This window comes from Protopterus annectens, chromosome 9.part0, assembly GCF_019279795.1.
Source record: "Protopterus annectens isolate FY-2018-M chromosome 9.part0, PAN1.0, whole genome shotgun sequence".
Taxonomy (NCBI): Eukaryota; Metazoa; Chordata; order Ceratodontiformes; family Protopteridae; genus Protopterus; species Protopterus annectens.
Window position 1 is genome coordinate 1,809,285,025 of NC_056743.1, and position 20,207 is coordinate 1,809,305,231.

The window sequence follows — 20,207 nt, forward strand, 5'->3', positions numbered from 1 at the left end:
TTGTGTCTGACACCCTCGCTAAGGCTGGTCTTTATGGGATATTTAATTGTCCCTAACAAAAGAATGTTGTTCTACTCGAAGACAAGATCCTGTCTTACCATATGGTATTTCTGGAATTCTCCAAGAGGGATGCCACCTCAGAAAGAGAATTCCTAAAATTTCTTGAATTGACGGCATTTAGGATTCTCATTATACCACTGACCCATCTTCACATGAGTAGCATTCAGTGATATGTACGAAGCTGTTGAGCTCAGCACCGCTCTCCCGGTTTCCCAGTTACAGGTACTTCTCTTGAAGAGCCAAGAGTCACAGTGGTAGATAAAACATTTGAGTATCAGTCCAGGATGTCCTTTCTCCCCTCCAGTACCAGAGTAGTGCATCCGGATGGATTCATCTGACTTCTTGGGGAGCTGTGTCGACAGGGATGTAAGTGAAAGTCACTTGGGGACCAAGGACATATGGAATGACATCTGTCTGTAGGAGATGCTGGTGATGATTCACTTCTTGAAGGTCCTTCACCATCTATGGACTCTGTCCTCTTCTGGTGGTTCTGAACTCTGCCTCGGTGTTGTGGTTCCTAAGTAAACAAGGGTGTATAAGGTCTTACCCTGTGTGCTAGTTGGCATTGATGGCTTGGGAGCAGGCTTCTTGATATTCTCTGGCACTTCAGGCATCATGCACCCTGTCAGAGCAGAACATTGTTGCAACCAGACCTAACAGATCTTTGGCAGACCTGCAAGAGTGGCAGTTCAAAGCAGTGGTGCTCCAAGATCTAGTCCAGATGTTTGAAACTCTTCAAATAGATTTGTTCGCCTTGTTACTAAACACACAGCTGTAGAGAGTCTGCTCCAGTCATACTTGCAGCCATGCTTGGAGAACAGACACATTCTTATTCCCTTGAACTGGAATGTGCTTGCATGTATTTCCACGCTTTCCACTGATCCACAAGGTATTTCTGAAGGTTCATAGAGAAATGCATAAGATCATTCTGGCGACTCCTTATTGGCCTAGATGATCTTGGTTCTCCCTTTTAATGGTATTGGCCAATGGCAAATACCACAATCTTCCTCACACTCTAGATTTGCTCACCAAGTCACAGGTGTGACTAGTGCACCTTGATTTCCAAAAACTTCAATTGGCAGTCTGGGTGATTCAGTCTTGAGTCTGTTTAGGCACTTTTTTTATGAGGATGTGCAGCAGATATTAAAGGAGGCTTGAAAATCTGCTTCTGGAAAATCTCAGGTTTACAAATGGATGATTTTTTTTAAGTGATGCCTAAATGGAAATGGATTGGCCATTTTGGTTAATATCTGTCCGGTCTTGAAATATTGGTGTAAGCTACTTCAGGATGTTATCCTATGCATCTGTTATGGAGCTTTTAGCATCTGTCTCTCCTTGTCTGCATTTGAATCCCCCTCTTTATTCTTCATTTTTGGTGAAACAGTTAATAAAAGGAGTATTGTATATGAGACTTCCTTGCAAGCAATTCCCTCCTTTGTGAGATCAGTACTGTATTCTTGAAAAATTGACCTTACCATCTTTTTGAACTGGCAGCTAGCACTGATCTCAGGTTCTTAATGTGGAAAACTGTTTTACTCATTGCTCTGACATCTGCAAGGTGAGTTTCTGAGCTGCAAACTATCATGATGAGACAACCTTACCTGATTTCCACATTAATCCTTCTCATTGTTAAAAGTGGTTTTAGAATTCAGTCAGTCTGTTAATCTTCCTGTGCTCCTTCCTGAACCTAAGAATCAGAAAAAGAGCATGACTCATACCTTGGATATGAATCAGCAGCTCAGGTACTACCTTGACAGAACAAACCCCATTAGGAAGTCTAAAAGACTTTTGAATTCCTTTTCTGAGGTAAAGAAAGGTCAGCCTGTCTCTAAGCAAACATTGCAAGTTGGTTGCTTTCTGATATTGTCTTTTGTTACACCCACTATGACGAGGTGAATCTAGGCAACGTAAAGGCACATGCCCTTTTCCTTTTTAGTGGCATATTGGAAAAGAGTGGCTTGTAGAAGCATTCTAGAGGCAGCAACTTAGTCCTCTATTCATATTCATACCTTTATGAAACAGTACAAATTGGATGCTTTTTCCTAGATCCAGAGTAGGCTTTGTGAGAAATGTTCTTCAGGGGCTCCTCGACCCTTATTCTTCCTCCTCCCTAATTGGGTAAGCTTTGGCAATCTACCCATTTGCCAGTAGGACAGTGTGTTTGTTGAACATAGTACAGTTGTGTAAGTTCTACTTGCCTATAACAGTACATGTTCGTAGAACACACTGCCTTACTGGTAGTACCCACCCACCATCCCCCTTATCTGGGTGTGTATAATCTGTTGAGGGAGTTGCCACTGAGTTTTATTCAGCAGCTTTTTGGTTGTGAGTGTGTGGTTTTGGGTTTGCAACATTAGGTGTTTGCAAAGGTGATATTTTCATCATCTGTACCTGTTGGGTTCTAGAAAACTGCATGGGTCCTCTCTGTGGGTTTGAAGGACAGTCTTGGTCCTCCCAGGTAGTTGGCCCTTCACACCCACAGATAGGCAGTGGGAGGAGTTCTGAGCTTTGGGAAACTGGAGGTTAGCATAGCAGGGCACTACTACCATATGCTAGTAAGACAGTGTGTTTTACAATCATCTGCTGTTACAGGTAAGTGGAACTTGCACAACTGCACTTTCCTTCTGAATAGAAATAAATTATTCTATAAACATGACCAGTTATTTACCTTTTTTGCTAAATGCAAATTGGATAAAATAAGTTTGCAACCACACTCTCTCAAGATGGTTAAACACTTGTATCCTGTTTTATCCCAAGAAATATGGGAGATCTCTGCATCGAATTCGCAGAGCTGATTCTGCCATAGCAGATGCTGCTTTCATGGCTTTTTCTGTAATGTTGCATTAGTTGATGTGCAAAGCTGTAACCTGGCCTTCTCTGAACACATTCACAAGGCACTACAAGCTGGATATTGTTTTCATGTCCAGATCTTCTTTCAGCATATCTCAGTCTCTTAGCTCAGGAAATCTGAACAAAGCCTAAAATAATGGTGGGACAAAGGCCCCAAAATTGTTACAGATTTTAAATATTGCTCTTATCAACTGAAAACGTTGCTAGAATAACAGATTTGTGTTAGCGTGCATTTTCTGAAGGATATGAAGTCTGAAACTCAAAAGTATGTTATTATTTACTAACTTCAATCCTTAGTGATTTGACAGAAAGCCACAAATTGTATGAGGAACAGACTAAAAATATGTGGCAAAAATCTGGACAGTTGAGAAGTATGACTTTAAGGGTTACTGTTATCAGGGGCATGTTGCTGTGAAAGTGACCACCTATGAGGATTAGCTGCTGACTGTGTTTTAAAGCTTTCTGAAGATGAACTTCTTAGACATGAAAATAATTTATTACTGTAACAATAGATCTGATGTTGTCAATCTTTATTAATTCGTGACAGTTGGGATGTGGTTTTGATCCTCAGAACCGGCTCAGCCGTTATACAGTTCGCTCCAGTCAAAAACTCTCAAGCTACGTTTCTACCCATAATGCCCCTCTCTGTATTGCCTCAGCTCTCATTTGCCTCTCTGTCAGCAAGACCCGTCAGCCATTGCTCTCAGCTAAGTGACTTAGTTTTTTCTCTTATTTCGTGAATCTCTTAAATATTCGTAAATTTTACCTTTTCTGTTTGAGTGTAAATAGTTCTACCCAGTACATTTCTCCTTTGTATCCCCTCTCTTACTTATTAACCCATGGGGGTTTTCTCTCCATTACCATTGTTGGCATTTTTTTCCACTCTTTCCCTCCTTATCTACCATTGTTTGTATATCTCTTGTCACTATCCCTTTACCATACTGGTAGTCTTATCTATCATTGTTGATACATCTTCTGTTCTTCTTTTTTCTGTCATGTGTGATGATTGCGTTGTGAGGGTTTCTCACTGTTTTCAATATGGCAGAAAAACCAAAAGGAACATCTGGATTCAAGCAGTGCCAGGATTGTGGTAGAAAGAAGCCCAAGTTCTGACGGGTGTCTTTCCTGTGTTTACTGTTTGGGAGCCCCCACTTGGAAAGTGACTTGTGATTTGTGTAAGAGCTTCAGTCAGAGAACTTTAGTTGAGTGCTATAATAAGCTCATACTAAAGGTTTGCTCAAAACTTCATTTAGTGAAGCCTTGTCCAAGGCCGACACTGCTTCCCACGATACTCCAAAAAAGAGAAGCTACTTGGTACCTGCATCGCCATCGGTGCCGGTGGCCCGCAAACATAAAACTTCAGTTCTGACCCTTTTGGAATTGACTGCCAAGGTACCGAAACTTCAGCCTGATGTCTCCTCGACACTGTCCACTTCCATGGCGTCATCAGCACTGGTGTCAGCTGCAGCCTCTTTAATTTCCACCTTTGGTGCAGCAATATGTTTCAGTAGTCCCCTCAGTGCCTCAGCAACCTCTGCTCATTCCCTCAGTGCTGAAATTAGACCAAGACCTGCCCAAGACAAGATATTCTCCATCTGTAGACCCTTTCATGGGCCAGCTGCCTAACCCCTTCCTAGAATGCTCAGAGTCTCCTTCGGTCTTCTCAGTTCGATCTTCTAGGAGTCTCGCTGAGTTAGATGTCATGCAGCTGGTGTATCAACTTTTGGTAGCTAGAGGTATTCCTGCCCCTTCTCAGGTCCCTTTCCCATTTTGACTCGGGACCTCTTCTCCCAGGACTCCTACTATTTCTCCTCCTCCCAACTTCCACCACAGTTTTTGAGCCCAGCAGTTCAATTTCCCTGGTGCCAGCTGTTTCGGTGCCATTAGGTGCTTCCACCTCAGCGCCGGATATTGCCCTGACTTCATCCGTTCCGGCTGTGGAATCAATGGACTCTTGGAGCCATGATCTCTCCGCCAGTTCTGTGGGTCTTGGTCCAGCACCTAGTTTTTTAATGGACCGACCACGGCTCCTGGACTGTCATCGGTTGCGGGTCCTTCCCTGTCTCTGACTTCAGAGGGCGGGCTGTCTGAATAGGATTTGACCTCGGTTCCGAGGCGGTCTTCCTCGGTTCCGGGCTGTTACTCCTCTTCAGGGAGGCACAGTCTTCTAGGTCATGGAGAGGGTCTTAGCCTCTGCAGGCTCTCAGCTGTCCCTCCTGCTTTGGAGTGTCATATTTCCTTATCCTCTCATGCAGAGTTGACACCAATCCCTACAACAAGACAGTGAGCACTAAATCTTCAAGTTGCCCATGTACAGGGCCCCTCTTCTTCAGAGTCTTCTTCAGAGATCCCCACTGAGGAACCACCCTGCAAGAAGACATGCAAGAGGAAGCACTTGAACTCCCTTAAAGAATCTATCACCGAAGATGCGGATTTCGATGAAGGGGAGGGTCCCCCCCGGTCACCCCCTAAATTCTAAAACAGAGGGGTAACTGGAAGTCCCACGACCCATCCTCAGAGGAAACTGTGTACTTGCAAGCCTTCAGTGCTCAACCATCTACTTCCTGGGTGTCCCCACCCACTGACAATGTCATCAAGCTTATTGTACAGCAGTCTTGGAAGGCTTCTGATGCCATAGAGCCTATTCCCTGGAGACCTGACAAGATACTGTCACCACTGGAGGACCACTAGTATTGGGTCAAAGGTTTGACACTAGATGCCATGGTGGTGGCGACTGCCACCAAAAAGATACTTGCCAAGGAGAGTCCTTCTGTACATCCGCCTAATATAGAATCTAGGACGGTGGACAGGTTTGGAAAGTAGGTCTATGCTTCATCGACCCTCATACTTAGGTCTTTGAACTTTCTGGCATACTTTAGTAGACTCCAGCGAGACCTGATCAGGGAATTATCAGAAACTCTAGCTGGGGCTGTGTGTAACGAGGTACAAGATAAAGTCACTGCGCAGGTAGCTGCCCTGGAGTCTATATCAAACTCATCCATGTGGCTTGTTGTACATGCAGCCGAAGGTACAATCAGGGCAGCAGGTTCTGGCATTGCCATTAGGCAACAAACCTGGTTGTACTTGCGTGATTTCGAGGAGCACTTCAAGTCTTCCATTGTCAATGCTTCATTTGACGGATCATCACTGTTCGGCCCCAAAGTTAAGGACACGCTAGCCAAATGTGAAAAAGATGGTAAGACCCTGTCTGCTGTGAGCATTCGTTTTTCTACCCCTCAATGATCCTCTTCCAGAAATCAGAGGAGTGGGAAAATGTGGTTCAAAAAGTCCCAGAGGCCTTTCCAGACATACCTGGTGGTGGCTCCCCTTGGGGCAGAGGGGTAGGTCAGATGGAAGACGTCGACCCTGAAGCAGAGGTGGTCCATGAAACCAGGGATCCAGAGACTCTTTCTCTGAATAGCTCTATCAGTGCTCCTGAAAGGAGGCCCGATTGCTTAACTCTGGAAGCAGTCAGGGGAAGACTTTCACTGCACTGACCAGCCTGGTGACAAATAACCTCCGATACTTGGGTGCAGAAAATCATTACCAGAGGCTATTGCATTCCCTTAACCCTTTTTACATGTTATCTACGAAAAAACCGCAATGTTCTAACCCATCAGTATGGTCAAGCAGCCAAAGAAATTCAAAAGCTGCTACAAAAAGGAGTCATCCAAGAAGTCCCACCAGACCGATAGGATCCGGGATTTACTGAAGGTTTTTTTTAGTGCCAAAAAAGACGGCAGACTAGAGGCCAGTATTGGACCTCAGCCTTCTGAACAACTTTGTTCAGCAGACAAAATTCCGGATGGTCACGGTTCAGTCTGTTCTCCCCTTTCTAGAGGAAAATGACTTGATGTGCTCTATAGACCTTCAAGATGCATATTACCATATAAAAATGGTCAACTTCTCAAGATGGTTCCTCTGCTTTCAGCTAGGGGCCAGTCATTACCAGTTCAGAGCACTGCCCTTTGGTCTCACCACAGCCCCAGGGTGTTCACCAACTGTATGGCGGCGATCACGGCTCATGTGAGGTTATGCGGATTCTGGGTGTTTCCTTATCTGGACAACTGGTTCCTCACCTCCCCAACCAAGCATCTACTGAGTCAAACCACAAACTTCATCACATGGCTGCTCAGTACCCTGGGCATCACAGTCAACAAGAAAAAGTCTCAGCTATCCCCCACTCAAGAATTAGAATACATAGGAGCCTGACTCAGCACAGTTTCATGCATAGATTCTCTACCCTTTCACAGGCTCCAGAAGCTAAGGTTGCAATTTTAGTCCATTTTACTGAAACTATGGCCTTGGGCTGAGGGGGGAACAAATGGACGATTACAAGTTTCTTTCTTCCCCCCATCCACTCCACAAATCTTTTTTTTTTTGTTCCATTATCCATTGTTCCATTAATGTTATATTATATAATACAAGCTGCTGGAGAAGAACCCATTTAATTTTTATTACAATACACAATAAGTTTAATTAAGCTATTATTTTCCATGATGCATTCCCACATCATTGCCATTATATAGTTAAACACCATCTAGAGAGGATATATGTTCTTATTCTTCAGACCCTAGGATCCATGGCAGCAGCTATCACCTTGGTTCCACTGGCAAGGTTTCACATGAGAATACTTCAATGGCCTCTAGCCTCACAATGGTCCATTCCTACTCATCCAGTGAATCACCCGATCCTGATAATGGAACATTGCAAAAAAGATTTGTCCTGGTGGATGGAGTCGGAAGAAATCCTAATGGGTCGTCCATTTGTTCCCCCCTCAGCCCAAGGCCATAGTGAGCATGGATGCCTCCCAGATGGGGTGGGGGGGAATTATCTGGTAAAGACAGTTCAAGCCACTTGGTCTCCTCAAGAGGCCAACTTGCACATCAAAGTCCTGGAAATGAAAGCAGTGCTCCTAGCATTGCAAGTCTTTCAAACTGCTCTTCCTCTGGGAACAATTGCTCTCCAATCAGACAACATGTAAGTAGTCTGGTATAACAAAAAACAGGGGGGAACCAAGTCCTACCCCTTCTGCCGGGAAGCTCTCAGAGTTTGGCAATGGGAGATATCCTCCAACCGCTTTCTTGTGGCAATGCATATCCCGGAGAGCTCCACTGTGATTGCGGACAAGTTGAGCAGACACATTCTACTGTCTCACGAGTGGTCTTGCAATCCCAAAGTGACAAAATAAATTTTTCGCCATTGGGGCCAGCCATGTAGTATTTACTTTTCCCTAATCCCCCCACATGGGGAGTCCCCGAGAGATGCTCTCTTTCTCGACTGGACCCTGGGTCTCCTTTACGCCTATCCCCTCATTCCCCTCTTCCTGAAGAAAGCTCAGAGGTTGGAAGCCAAAGTGATCCTCATTGCCCCCTTCTCGCCCAGGCAAGTTTGGTTCCCCTTTCTATGGCCCGATTGGTTCACCAACCATGGATTCTGGACCCAGCTCCAGATCTGCTCTCTCACCCGCAAGGGCTGCTTCACCCCGATCTCCACTCCCTCAGGCTCACAGCTTGGCTCCTCCGATTCCGTTAGTCGCCAGGCTGAATAATATTTTTTCCCCTGTCTGAAGAATTCTTCTGGCTTCCCATAGACTTTCTACCAGGAAACTTTATTCCAGTAAATGGAAAATATTTTCTATTTGGGTTTCCAAAAACAATTTAGACCCCTTCTTGGCTCCAGTTGAAAAAGCTTCAGAATTCCTAGCTGTTCTTTTTGACCAAGGAGCTGCTGCCTCTACCATTAGACTTAATTTAGTAGCCATCTCTAATTTTCATAAAAGATAGGATGACCATTCGTTAATTTCCTATCATCTATGCAGAGTGTTTCTCAAAAGAGTTTTACATATCAAACCTCCATTCAAGGACCCATTACCTCCGTTTTGCAATAATTAGTACTACCTCCCTCTGAACCTACGTGCCATCTCAAATTCCTTTCCTAGAAAATTCTTTTTTTAGTGGCCATCACTTCCACCAGAAGGGTCTCAGAAATTCAGGCACTTTGTGCAAAACCACCATACATCATATTTCATAAAGACAGAGTGTTGTTGAGAGCTAACCCTTCCTTTCTTCCTAAGGTGTTATCGGAGTAAAAAATTAATAAATCCATTGAATTACCAGTTTTCTTTCCCAAGTTGTCAAATAAGGGTGAATATTTGATGTTCATAGGCAACTAAGGTTTTACCTTAACAGGACTAAAGACTGCAGAGCATCAGACCAGTTGGTTATTTCCTTTTCTGGACCAAAACTAGGAAAATATGTATCAAATGTGACCCTATGTAGATGATTGAGAGACTGTGTCACCTTCATTTATAAGCATAATAATTGAAAAGTATCTGCGCCTGTAAGAGTCCATTGCCACATAAGCTGTTTTTCATTCCAAAGGTTCTCTAGATGAAATATGTGCAGCAGCAACTTGGGCTATGTCTCATACCTTTATCACTCATTACAAATTAGATATGGTCTCCAGGGAAGAGCATCTTTTGTCTCTGTGGTTCTCAGGAATATCCTTCCATAAAGCCACCCAGGGAATAAAGTAGCTGGGGACTCCATCCATCTTGTCAAGAATTAATGAAGATTGACTTAACAACATCAGATAAAGAAGTTATGTACTCACCATAATATTCCATCTGTGTTGTCGATCTTCGTTCATTCTTGACATTTTACCCACCTTCCCCCTCCATTAGATTTTCTGGAGGTTTGAACCCTTATCCTGGGCTTTCATTACGGTTATTACCTTGGACATTGCCTCTTCTCATAATTTCTATCTTCTTCTTGCTAGTCTGCAAACTTGATCTGAGGTAATACAGAGAGGGGCATTGTGGATAGAGACTTAGCTTTTGGCTGGCACGAGTTGTATAATGGCTGAGCCGGTTCCGAGGATCGGAACCGTGTCCCAACTGTCAAAAATGAATGGAGATTGACAACACAGATGGAACGCTATGGTGAGTACATAACTTCTTTATTTGTAAAGAGAAAGTTACTTTAGTAACATATCCTCCCTCTATTCTCCACCTTTGGTTTTATTAATCCTTGTCTTACTGTGTTCTGCCTGTCTTTTCTTCTTTCCTCATGACTTCAGAACTGGAAAGTGAGAGGTCTGTTGTGTATTATGGGAAGGGAAGGATGCCTGGCAGTCAGGGAAAGCTCTGTCTGTCCAACACCTGTTAAGTCCTAAAGGTCACTGAAGATAGACTTTCTTCTCTTGGCTCTATTGTCATGGTAAATACATAAGTTCTGTATATTTTTAAATACGAACTAAAGAGTACTAATAAGTTATTATCTAAAAGTAATAATTTAAAAAATATTATAGGAACCGTCCTTACTGTTCCACTTCTGAAGGGGCCTCAGGTTCAGAAAAAGATGTAGCTGCTCATGATGGCAAATCAGTAGATTATTTTGAAGCTCTTAATTCAAACTTAGAAAGCCTACAGCAGCGAGCTCAACAATTGATCGATGAGATCAATGAGAGCAGAAAGAAGGACCACACGTTGATGAGCAATTTCAGAGAAAACCTCATGCTGAAAGTAAGTTAACATTTCTTACGTAGCCTTTCACCTTTTTCATTCATGTGTACATTTTACAACTTTAAAAATGGTTAGTTAATTGATGTCAAAATGCCTTGTATCATGATTTGTAATTGAATATAATGTTAAATAACTACAATAAGATATGCAAATATCATTGTATAATACAACTGTTCATTTATTCTGATTAGCAGCTCTGCAAAATGCTGCTGTTATTGCTCTGTTTCAGTATGGTTATCATATCTAAACATGTGGTGATGCTATACCATTTCTGCTAAGGTGGAACTCTGGCATAGCATTACCATCAGTAAATTACTTGGAAACATGAAAGTTCCATTTAATTCTGGAACAGTCTATTTTGTTTTGTTTTGTTTTGTTTCAGAGCCATGAACCTGTTAACTGAGTCAGAATATCTATTTCAATTTTAGCTATTTTCATGTACAAGATTTCAGAGAAATCACTGCAGAAAGACTGCTCCATCATTTGAGTTTTTGAGAATTTGTGGATGTTCATTCATAAATCACTGCTGCAGTAGCAGTAGCTATATGGGTTGTATCCTGCCTAGGCTATAATAGATGGACAGCCTTCCAAAGCTTTGGAATCCTTCCACACATGCACCCAGGTTGCTGGTTGCATGAGTTCCACAGGGAGAAAACCAGCTGCCTGGGCAACAAAAGCATCAGTACTTTATTGCTGCCCTTAGATAGCACTCCTATTGTGGGCTTCAGAGGGTCAGCATTTGGCTAATGGTCTTACCATTGCTGGGCAGATACGTTCTCTTTAAGGGAAAGCCTTCCACAATATCTTTTCTTTGTAATATGTGCTGATTTCTGAGAAAAGTATTTTAGGTACTTACGTATTATCGCAACCAGATTTACAAAGACCCCTAAGTTGGCATGTTTGTGCTACATCAGGGATGTTAAACTTAAAAGGGGTGTATAAACAACTAAGTAGTTCTGGGTCACCATGAGTATCGGACAGCAAGAGGACTAATGGTGAAATTTTGTGCTTCTCTGTGCCGTGCCTCATGTCTAATGTGAACTCCGCAGTGGCAGGCAGCTTTACAAAGCTTGCATTCCTGATCACCGATCGTGACTGTTTCCAGTGCATAGGGTTGTATGTATACTACCACTTTAAAAGAAATGGGTTTTCCTGTTTTTTTAAAGCCAGTACAACATTTAGCAAGTGCTGTGTCATAGAAAGCAAATAAATATCATTACAGAGAAAAGGGCAGGGAGTGATGTCTGTAAACCTCCACCGACAGAACTACAATTTTAAATCGGTTCTTCCGAGTTACGAGTGAATATGCTTTCTGAGAGGCCAGGCTGTAACCGAGGTATGTAACAACTGATGACATACCTTTCAAAAGGAGATTTCCAAAGAAGCGAGTCAGTTTATGTCAAAGAGCCATGTTCCTGACTGCCTCTCTTGCTGGGAATGTGGTGACTTTGCGTGACTTGTAACATTAGCAAATACAGACAAACAGCAGTCAGGTGTATAGGTCAGCAGGGTACGCTACCAGGGAAAAGGAATTTTGCTGTTATTCCTCTTCCTGTGTGAAAAAGTATCTGACACAAGAATACTTACACACCCCTTGATAGGTTAATAGACATGGTTTCTTGAAAACATGACAAATGATGGGTCTTCGTAAATCTGGTTGTGATAATATGTAAGTACCATATTTTATTTAGTCTTTTGAGATGAGCTGATTTGTTAGTGTATACCTTCTGTTTTTTACATTTACTGATGTGATAGTGTTCAATCTCGCCGTTTGTTCTTACACATGGGTTCGGAGCCGATCCTCGGCTCCGTGCATTTCACTGTAAAGCTCTGCATCGAGAAGAAGCTCAAGACCAACCTAACTCCCATAATCCCCCTCTGCCTTTACCTCAGATCTAGTTTGCCGCTGCAACGTTCGCATCATTTTGATGAGCTCGGACCACCTCTAAGCTAAGATTTATTATTTCTTATTTTTTGATAGAAATATTTCTCTTTAAAGTTGAGTGTGTGTGTGTGTGAGTAGTGTATCGAGGGTTTCTCGGTTCCGTATATAGTTTTTATATACTTTCTTAGAGTTATTCCCTCGGGGCCTCCCCACCCTTTAACTTTTACTGGATTGACTACAGGATTTGACTTACTTACAGGATTTGACAAATTTTTACTGGATTTGACTTTTTGTACTGGATTGGATTTTATACCTGGATTTGACTTTGTTAATATGTCTGAAAAGGCTAAATCAGACTTCAAAAGGTGCCAATGTGGACAGAAAATGTCTGTCACAGATAATCATAGTTCCTGCGTCTACTGTCTTGGCCCTCTCCATCTGCAGGAAGACTGTTCCATCTGCCATTCCTTCAGTGGAAGGGTCATGACAGATAGGCGCAGGAAACTTATGGATAGGGGCCTTTTGAAGCCTGCATTCCAAGAGGCTCTGGATGCATCAGACCAGGCATCTAAATCCTGGAAGGAATCGGAAGACGGAGCCCATGTCATCGGCTCCGAGCTCTTCAGTGAAAGTTCGATCACGGTTCCACAGGCTTGGGAGAGTGTTGAACTTCTGTCAGTTCGAGCCTCGAGTCTTGGAACCCGGTGGCTTCCTCCTCCTGTGCTTTTGAGGTCGGCTCCGTCTTCGATTCCTTCGACGCGTTCTTCTAGGCCCCTCTCCGACACCGATGTAGACCGCGTGGTGCAGAAATTGATGGAGAATATGGCCTTGTCCAAACTTATTGCTGTCTCCTCTCAGTTGGTGTCGAGACTTCAAAGGCCTTCCCTTATCTCCACCTGTTCCTCCTCTGAGGCCTATCCAGTCTTCGGAGCCGGGAGAAGCTGACCTGATGATTGTGGAGCCCTCGGTGCCAGAACAGTCTTTTTCTCGGTCGGCACTGTTCACCTCGACTCCGGAACCAGTACGGAGTCACGGGCGAAGATCCATCCTTGGTTCGGGACCGAGAGTCGAACCGATGTTTGGTTCCGACTCTCCCTCGAGCCTCGGCTCGGATCGACTCGGCTCCGTCCTCGGGTCGATGCCATCGGTGCCTGTCTCGGAGATTCCTCATTTTCTTGAACCTGGGGATACTTGTTTCGGGACCGGGGCCTTCGACCTCATGAGGAAGGTGTTGTCTACTCAGACAACCACTTCAGCAGATACAGCTTCTCCTTCCATAAAGGTCCGTTATCCTCCTCTGCACCCACGGCTACATCTAAGCGTCGAGCACGGTGTCTCAGCCACCCCTGGAGGTGCCCCTCTTCCTCGGAGGCTTCATCGGATGCGAGAAGCTCGAGGAAAAGATTGTGTAAGAGGAGACACTTGGATTCTCCACAAGAATCTTTGACATCGGACACTGACTTAGATGAGTCAGAAGGGTCCCTAAGTCACCCTCAGAGGATGTCTCCTTTTCTGACATCCTGGAGATCCTAAAGCAGAGGTGATTGGCAAGCCCTTCCCCTTCTGAGGATGAGTCAGTCTTGCTGAAGGCATTCGGTGCTTTCGCCCTTCCTCCTCCTGGGTCACTCCGCCCTTGATGAATTGATGGAATTGATTGCTCGGGCGTGGGCACCTGACACAGTGGAACCAGTCCCTAGAAAGCCTAATAAGTATATTACTGCCCCCAAGACAAGGCTTACCTCACAAAGGGAGTTCCAGTGGGCTATGGTGGTGGCAGAAAGGAGATGTCTGAATCTTCCTCATCTGTCCATCCGCCTAACAGAGATTCTAGGACTATGGACAGGTATGGGAAGCGCATTTTTAGTTCAGCGGCTTTTTCTATGCGTTCCCTGAACTATTTGACCCATTTCACACGGTTATAGAGGGATCTAATCAGAGAGTTGGGAGATACCCTCCAGGGTACTACAGATGCTGCTGTCTCAGAGAAAGTTACAGCACATCTCAATACCCTTACGTCTATTGCAAACTCGTCCATGAGGCTGATCTCATACGCAGCCGAAGGATCGAGTAGGGCTGCGGCTTCAGCGATTGCTCTTCGTAGACAATCCTGGATGCGCTTATGTTCCTTTGCGGAAGCCTTCAAGTCTTCCTTTACTAATTCCCCATTTGATGGTGCCACTCTCTTTGGCCCAAAAGTAAAGGAGACCCTTACCCGGTGTGAGCAAGAGGGAAAGACTCTGCTGTCGGAGTCCGTTTTTCCACCCCATCCAGACCGTACCCCAAAGGGCAACGTGGTGGAAAATGTGGTTTCGAAAACCCCAAGGCTCTTTCCCAGGCACACAGGGTGATGCCTCCTCTAGAGGCAGAGGAGGGGGCAGAGGTGGAAGACGTCGCCCTGGCGGCAGAGGGGGTCCGCAAAACCAAGGTGACAGGGATACACTCCCGAAACCTTTCCAGCACTCCTGAGTGGAGGCCCGACTGTCCTACTCTGGAGGCAGTGGGGGTAAACGGGGTAGCTTTATACCCTCAGGCGTGGCAAAATCTTACATCAGACAATTGGGTAAAAAGCATTGTTACCAGAGGATACAGAATTCCCTTTCTATTGCCCCCATGTCCACAGAAAACTTCCAGATGTTCGCCCCATCTGCGAGCCCTGCAGCTATAGAAATTTCAAAGCTGCTAGAAAAAGAGTCATCCAACCAGTCCCAGCGGACCAAAGAGGATTCGAACTTACTCAAGGTTCTTTTAGTTCCAAAAGACAGGGGACTGGAGGCCAATCCTGGACCTAAGCAAACTCAATACCTTCATCAAGAAAGAAAAGTTCGGATGGTCACGCTTCAATCGATCCTTCCATTCTTACAGAAGGGCGACTGGATGTGCTCAGTAGATCTAAAGACCACATCAAAATGGCCAGGGCGTCCAGGGATCACTTGCGCTTCGGCTGGGAGCCAATCACTTTCAGTTCGAGCCCTGCCCTTTGGTCTGACCTCAGCCCCAGGGTCTTCACCAAATGTATGGCAGTGGTAGCGTCTCGCAGGGCAGCCAAGTTCAGGTGTTTCCGTATCTGGACGATTGGCTCCTTTCTGCCACCACCAGGCGTCAATTGATTCAGGCCAGGGACTACACACTACAACTTTGTCTTCTTCTCGGAATTTCCGTAAATTTCAAAAAATCGTCATTACAGCCATCACAGCATATCTCATTCATAGGAGCAGAGTTAGATACACGTTGCTTAATTCTAAGGCTTCCTCCAGAAAGAATAGCCTCCCTACAAAGCCATATATCTCTCCTACTATTATCCAAAAAATCCCCAGCAAAACTGGTTCTGAAGGTTTGGGTCTCATGGCAGCTTCCCTCATTCGATACCCTTGGGAAAACTGCACATGAGAGTTCTTCAATGGCTACTATTTGCACAATGGTCGTTCCAAAAGTTACCCCTGACACACGAAATTCGCATCACGAACATCTGCAAATCGCACCTGTCTTGGTGGCTTCAGAATTGCAATCTTTCCAGCGGAAGACCATTTGTAGTTCCCACGAGGTGACCACGGACGCTTCCCTGATAGGGTGGGGGGGCATCTTTCAGGGACAGACAGTCCAAGGCCAATGGACCGAATTGGAGTACAATCTGCACATCAATGTTCTAGAGATGAGGGTGGTGTTTCTGGCATTGCAACACTTTTCTCCCCTTCTTCCTCTAGGGACCATAGCAGTTCAGACAGACAACATGTCAGTGGTCTGGTACATAAACAAACAAGGGGGAACCAAGTCTTATCAACTATGCAGGGAGGCCATGAGAATCTGGCAATGGGTGGAGTCCAAGGTTGTTTTCTGTTAGCAGCGCGCAACGCACACGGGTTATCCAACGTCATAGCGGACAGGTTGAGCAGAGCCATCCTGTTACCTCACGAGTGGTCCCTCAAACAATCAATTGCGGAGAGAATTTTTTGCAAGTGGGGCCAGCCTTGCTGCGATCTGTTTGCGTCTCCAATGAATGCCAAATGCAGAAGATACTTTGCCTCCAGGGAAGTCCCCAGGGGCGCTCTGGTTCACGATTGGCCCCGGGTCTCCTGTACACCTTTCCTCCTATTCCCCTGATTGCAAAATTTCTTCAGAAAGCCAACAACCTGCAAAGGACAATAATCCTTATTGCCCCATTCTGGCCTCGTCAAATTTGGTTTCCCATTCTTCTAGCACACCGGGTCGGGAGCCTGGATCCTGGACCGGCGGATCTGCTGACCCCTTTCGTCAGGGGCTCCCCACCCGGCCTCTCTCCTCAGACTAGCAGCTTGTCTGCTCCGCTTCCCTTCTTAGCCAGGTCTGATCTTCTTCCCCCTGCAGTTCAAGATATTCTGGTGGCTTCTCATAAAGCTTCCACTACAAAGATTTACACTAGTAAATGGAGACGTTTTGTGCACTGGGCAACTATTCAACAATTGGATCCCGTAATAGCCCCTCTTAGCAGAGTCTTGGAGTTTCTAGCCAAACTTTTCCACCAAGGAGCTTCTCCTGCCACTCTGAGAGTGCAATTAGCTGTCATTTTGAATTTTCATTTGGGAGAGAATGGAGCTCCTATTATGGCTCATAGGCTTTGTAAGGCCTTTCTGAAAGGATCTTTTCATATTAGGCCACCAGTTAGAACTCCTACGTCACCTTGGAATTTGAACCTTTTATTATCACAGCTAATGCTACCACCTTTTGAACCAGCTTCTTCCTGTGATTTGAAATTTTTGTCATGGAAGACCCTCTTTCTGGTAGCTATCACATCAGCCAGACGAGTGTCGGAACTCCAAGCTCTCTCCGTTAATCATCCGTATTTGATCTTTTACCCTGATAGAGTATCCCTTCGCACTAATCCATCCTTTCTTCCCAAAGTTTGCACTGTTAATAATATTAATCAATCCACTGAGCTTCCCACCTTTTTCAAGAACCATTCCAACAAGTTGGAACATATGTTACACAAGTTAGATGTTCATAGACAACTCAGATTTTACTTGGACAGGACAAAGGATCACAGAAAAACGGACCAACTTTTTATAGCCTTCGCAGACAGCGGAAAGGGTATGGCAGTTTCAAAAAGAACTCTTTCCAAATGGCTTCCCGATTGTATTATTTTTGTTTATGCTGCCTCTGAGCAGAACTTATCTGTCAAGCCCAAAGGGCATTCTACAAGATCAATATCTACTTCTTTGGCTCATGCAGCCCGACTACCGTTGGACACTATTTGTGCGGCAGCCACTTGGTCTAAACCACATACGTTCATTACTCATTACAAAGTAGACAGGATTTCCAGGGACAGGGCAACCTTTGGTTCCACTGTGCTCAGGAACGTTCTCCCGTGAGTTCCTCAGGAACATGGAGCTAGGGACGCTACCCATGTGTAAGAACAAACGGCGATATTGAACACTATCACATATAGAAGTTATATCCTTACCATAACGTTCCATGTGGAGTGTTCATCTCGCCTTTGTTCTTACATTCCCTCCCTCCCACCCTCAGGAAGAACGTCCATTTAGATGTCTGCATTGGTTCTCCGGCTTCTGCCTGGTTTACTGGTGTGCTGTTTTCAGCTATGTTTTGTGTGAGTGTGCATATTATTTCTGTTTAAGTCTGGTTTGCTTGCAAACTAGATCTGAGGTAAAGGCAGAGGGGGATTATGGGAGTTAGGTTGGTCTCGAGCTTCTTCTCGATGCAGAGCTTTGCTAAGTGGCCGGCACGGAGCCGAGGATCGGCTCCGAACCCATGTGTAAGAACAAAGGCGAGATGAACACTCCATGGAACGTTATGGTAAGGACATAACTTCTATTTTGTGCATATTAAGCCGCGGTGGTGCAGCGGTAGCGTTGTTGCCTCACAGCAAGAGGTTCGCCCATTCGATTCTCGGTTTGAGCGCCTTCTGTGTGGAGTCTGCATGTCCTCCCCGCGGTAGAGTGGTGTCCGAAATACATGCGTAGAATGGGTGTGCCTTCATTGAAGGTTGGGCATCGAGCTGGCACCTCGGCACCCATAAAAAAATCTACTGCCAATCATTAGCGGACTGAAGTTCCACTGTGGCAACCCCTAACTGGGAAAAGCCGAAAGAAGAACAAACTGTGCATATTGTAAGCACTTTTTGTGATAAATTTTATACTTATTTTCTTAGACAATGTATTTTGTAAGAGTCAAGTGTGTTTTGGGACTGTCAGTGTGGATTTTTTCTTGTGGACACTGCTTTTGAAGACTTACCTGCCAACTCCCTCCATCTCGCCGGAAAACAGGCTTCTTTTTCGGCAGAACCATAAATCAGCTTATCGGTCCCACAGTTCCATCTTCTTCTTTACCCAAGAAAAGAAAAATTTACAAGGAGCCCTTGCCAACAGAGTGGGCTCAGTGTGTGCCTCAACTGCTAGTGGGTGACTCTGCTGTGGCCTTTACTTGTTCTTCACATCATTCTTCAGAACCCTCTGGTGTAAGCACTTCAGCCACCATGGATCGAGGGTCAACCTCACCCTCTTCAGTTGTTCAAGTGCCTTAGCAATTATAGAGTGAGGAATGCATCCTTCCATTGCCAGTCTAAGAGACTTGATCTCCCTGGGTGAAGTACCATCCATTTAGTCGGTCCCCTTTTAGGGATATTTCTAGAAAAAAAAGAAACAAAAAGTTAATCATTTATCTTCCTCAGAGTATATTTCTGTTGATTTAGAAATAGTTTATTGGCTTGGCTAAAGGTTTATTGCAGGCTTCAAAACCTTTTAGCAATGACTAGAATTTTTGTGGAAAAAAATAAGTCGTCTTCCTTGGTTTCTGAGGACTCACTGTCTGATGAACAAAATAGTGAAAAGGATACAGGACCTTCTCTTTATTTATCCAAAATTCTGTTTCTGAGAAGCATCTTTAGAGGAATTTTCTTTGTTTGGAATTAGTTATAGGATGAATAAATATGTCTCAGTGGGAATAAAGTGATCCACTGTTTTCTTTTTTCATCCACTTCAACCTTTGGTTTATCAGATCTGACTGGATCTGATCTTGGTGCCTTTTAGAAGTTATGGATCCAGGGTTGTGACTCTTCCCCTAGCCAAAATCCCTCCTTCCTCCAAATACCTCAGATCTCATTTGCCTCCTGATCAAGAAGGATATGTTTTGATGGCTCTGACAATTAATCTCAGCTAAGTCTTAAAAGTTTTTTGTCTCGTCATCTCCAGCAGTTTTTCCTTTCCTTTACACCCGCCTTTAATATCTCTGTTAATATATATTAATAAAAAAAAAAAACACTTTTCTTTTCCACGCACTGTTTGCTGTAGTTCATTTTTCCTAGCTTAGGCAAATGACAGGGATTTGTCCCCTCCCCAATGTTGTGCGACTCTGGAGTTGGTGTATATAGTTAGAGGGGTGTGGAGGGGCGCAGCCTCCACCTATTTTCGTTTACAATCTGTACGTTTTGTTTTATTTTCTTCTTTTAAAGGAAACTAGGTGGGGGGCTTTGCCCCCCAACTATATATACCAACTCCAGGGTCGCACGACATTGGGGAGGAGGTCAAATCCCTATTTGCCTTGAATACTGGTTTTCGATCAAATGAAATTTCGGTCAAATGGGTTTAGGTTAAATAGTCTTTCGATCAAATGAAGTAGACCCATATATATATATATATATATATATATATATATATATATATATATATATATATATATATATATATATATGTGTGTGTGTGTGTGGGTGTGTGTGTGTGTCCGTCCCTGTTGGAGTACCGAAATTTCAAATCTTAGAACATCATACGGCCAAGACCATATGATCAAAGTTTTAAAAACTTCAAAACTAAAATAAATATAACATTTTTTTTTTACATTTTTGCATGGGGCAAGCCCCCCTGCACACACCCTCTGTTAATTAAATATGCCAACTCTGAG

At 44.2% G+C, this 20,207-nt stretch overlaps 1 protein-coding gene across 2 annotated transcripts in view; it reads left to right on the top strand.

The window, feature by feature from the left end:
- Nucleotides 1–20,207, top strand: part of SYCE2 (synaptonemal complex central element protein 2) — a 384,804-nt gene that overhangs the window by 207,388 nt on the left and 157,209 nt on the right. For both annotated transcript variants that reach the window (XM_044084679.1, XM_044084680.1), the window contains exon 3: nt 10,222–10,435. In XM_044084679.1, the coding sequence (XP_043940614.1) occupies nt 10,222–10,435 (214 nt within the window). The remainder of the gene's footprint in view (nt 1–10,221; nt 10,436–20,207) is intronic.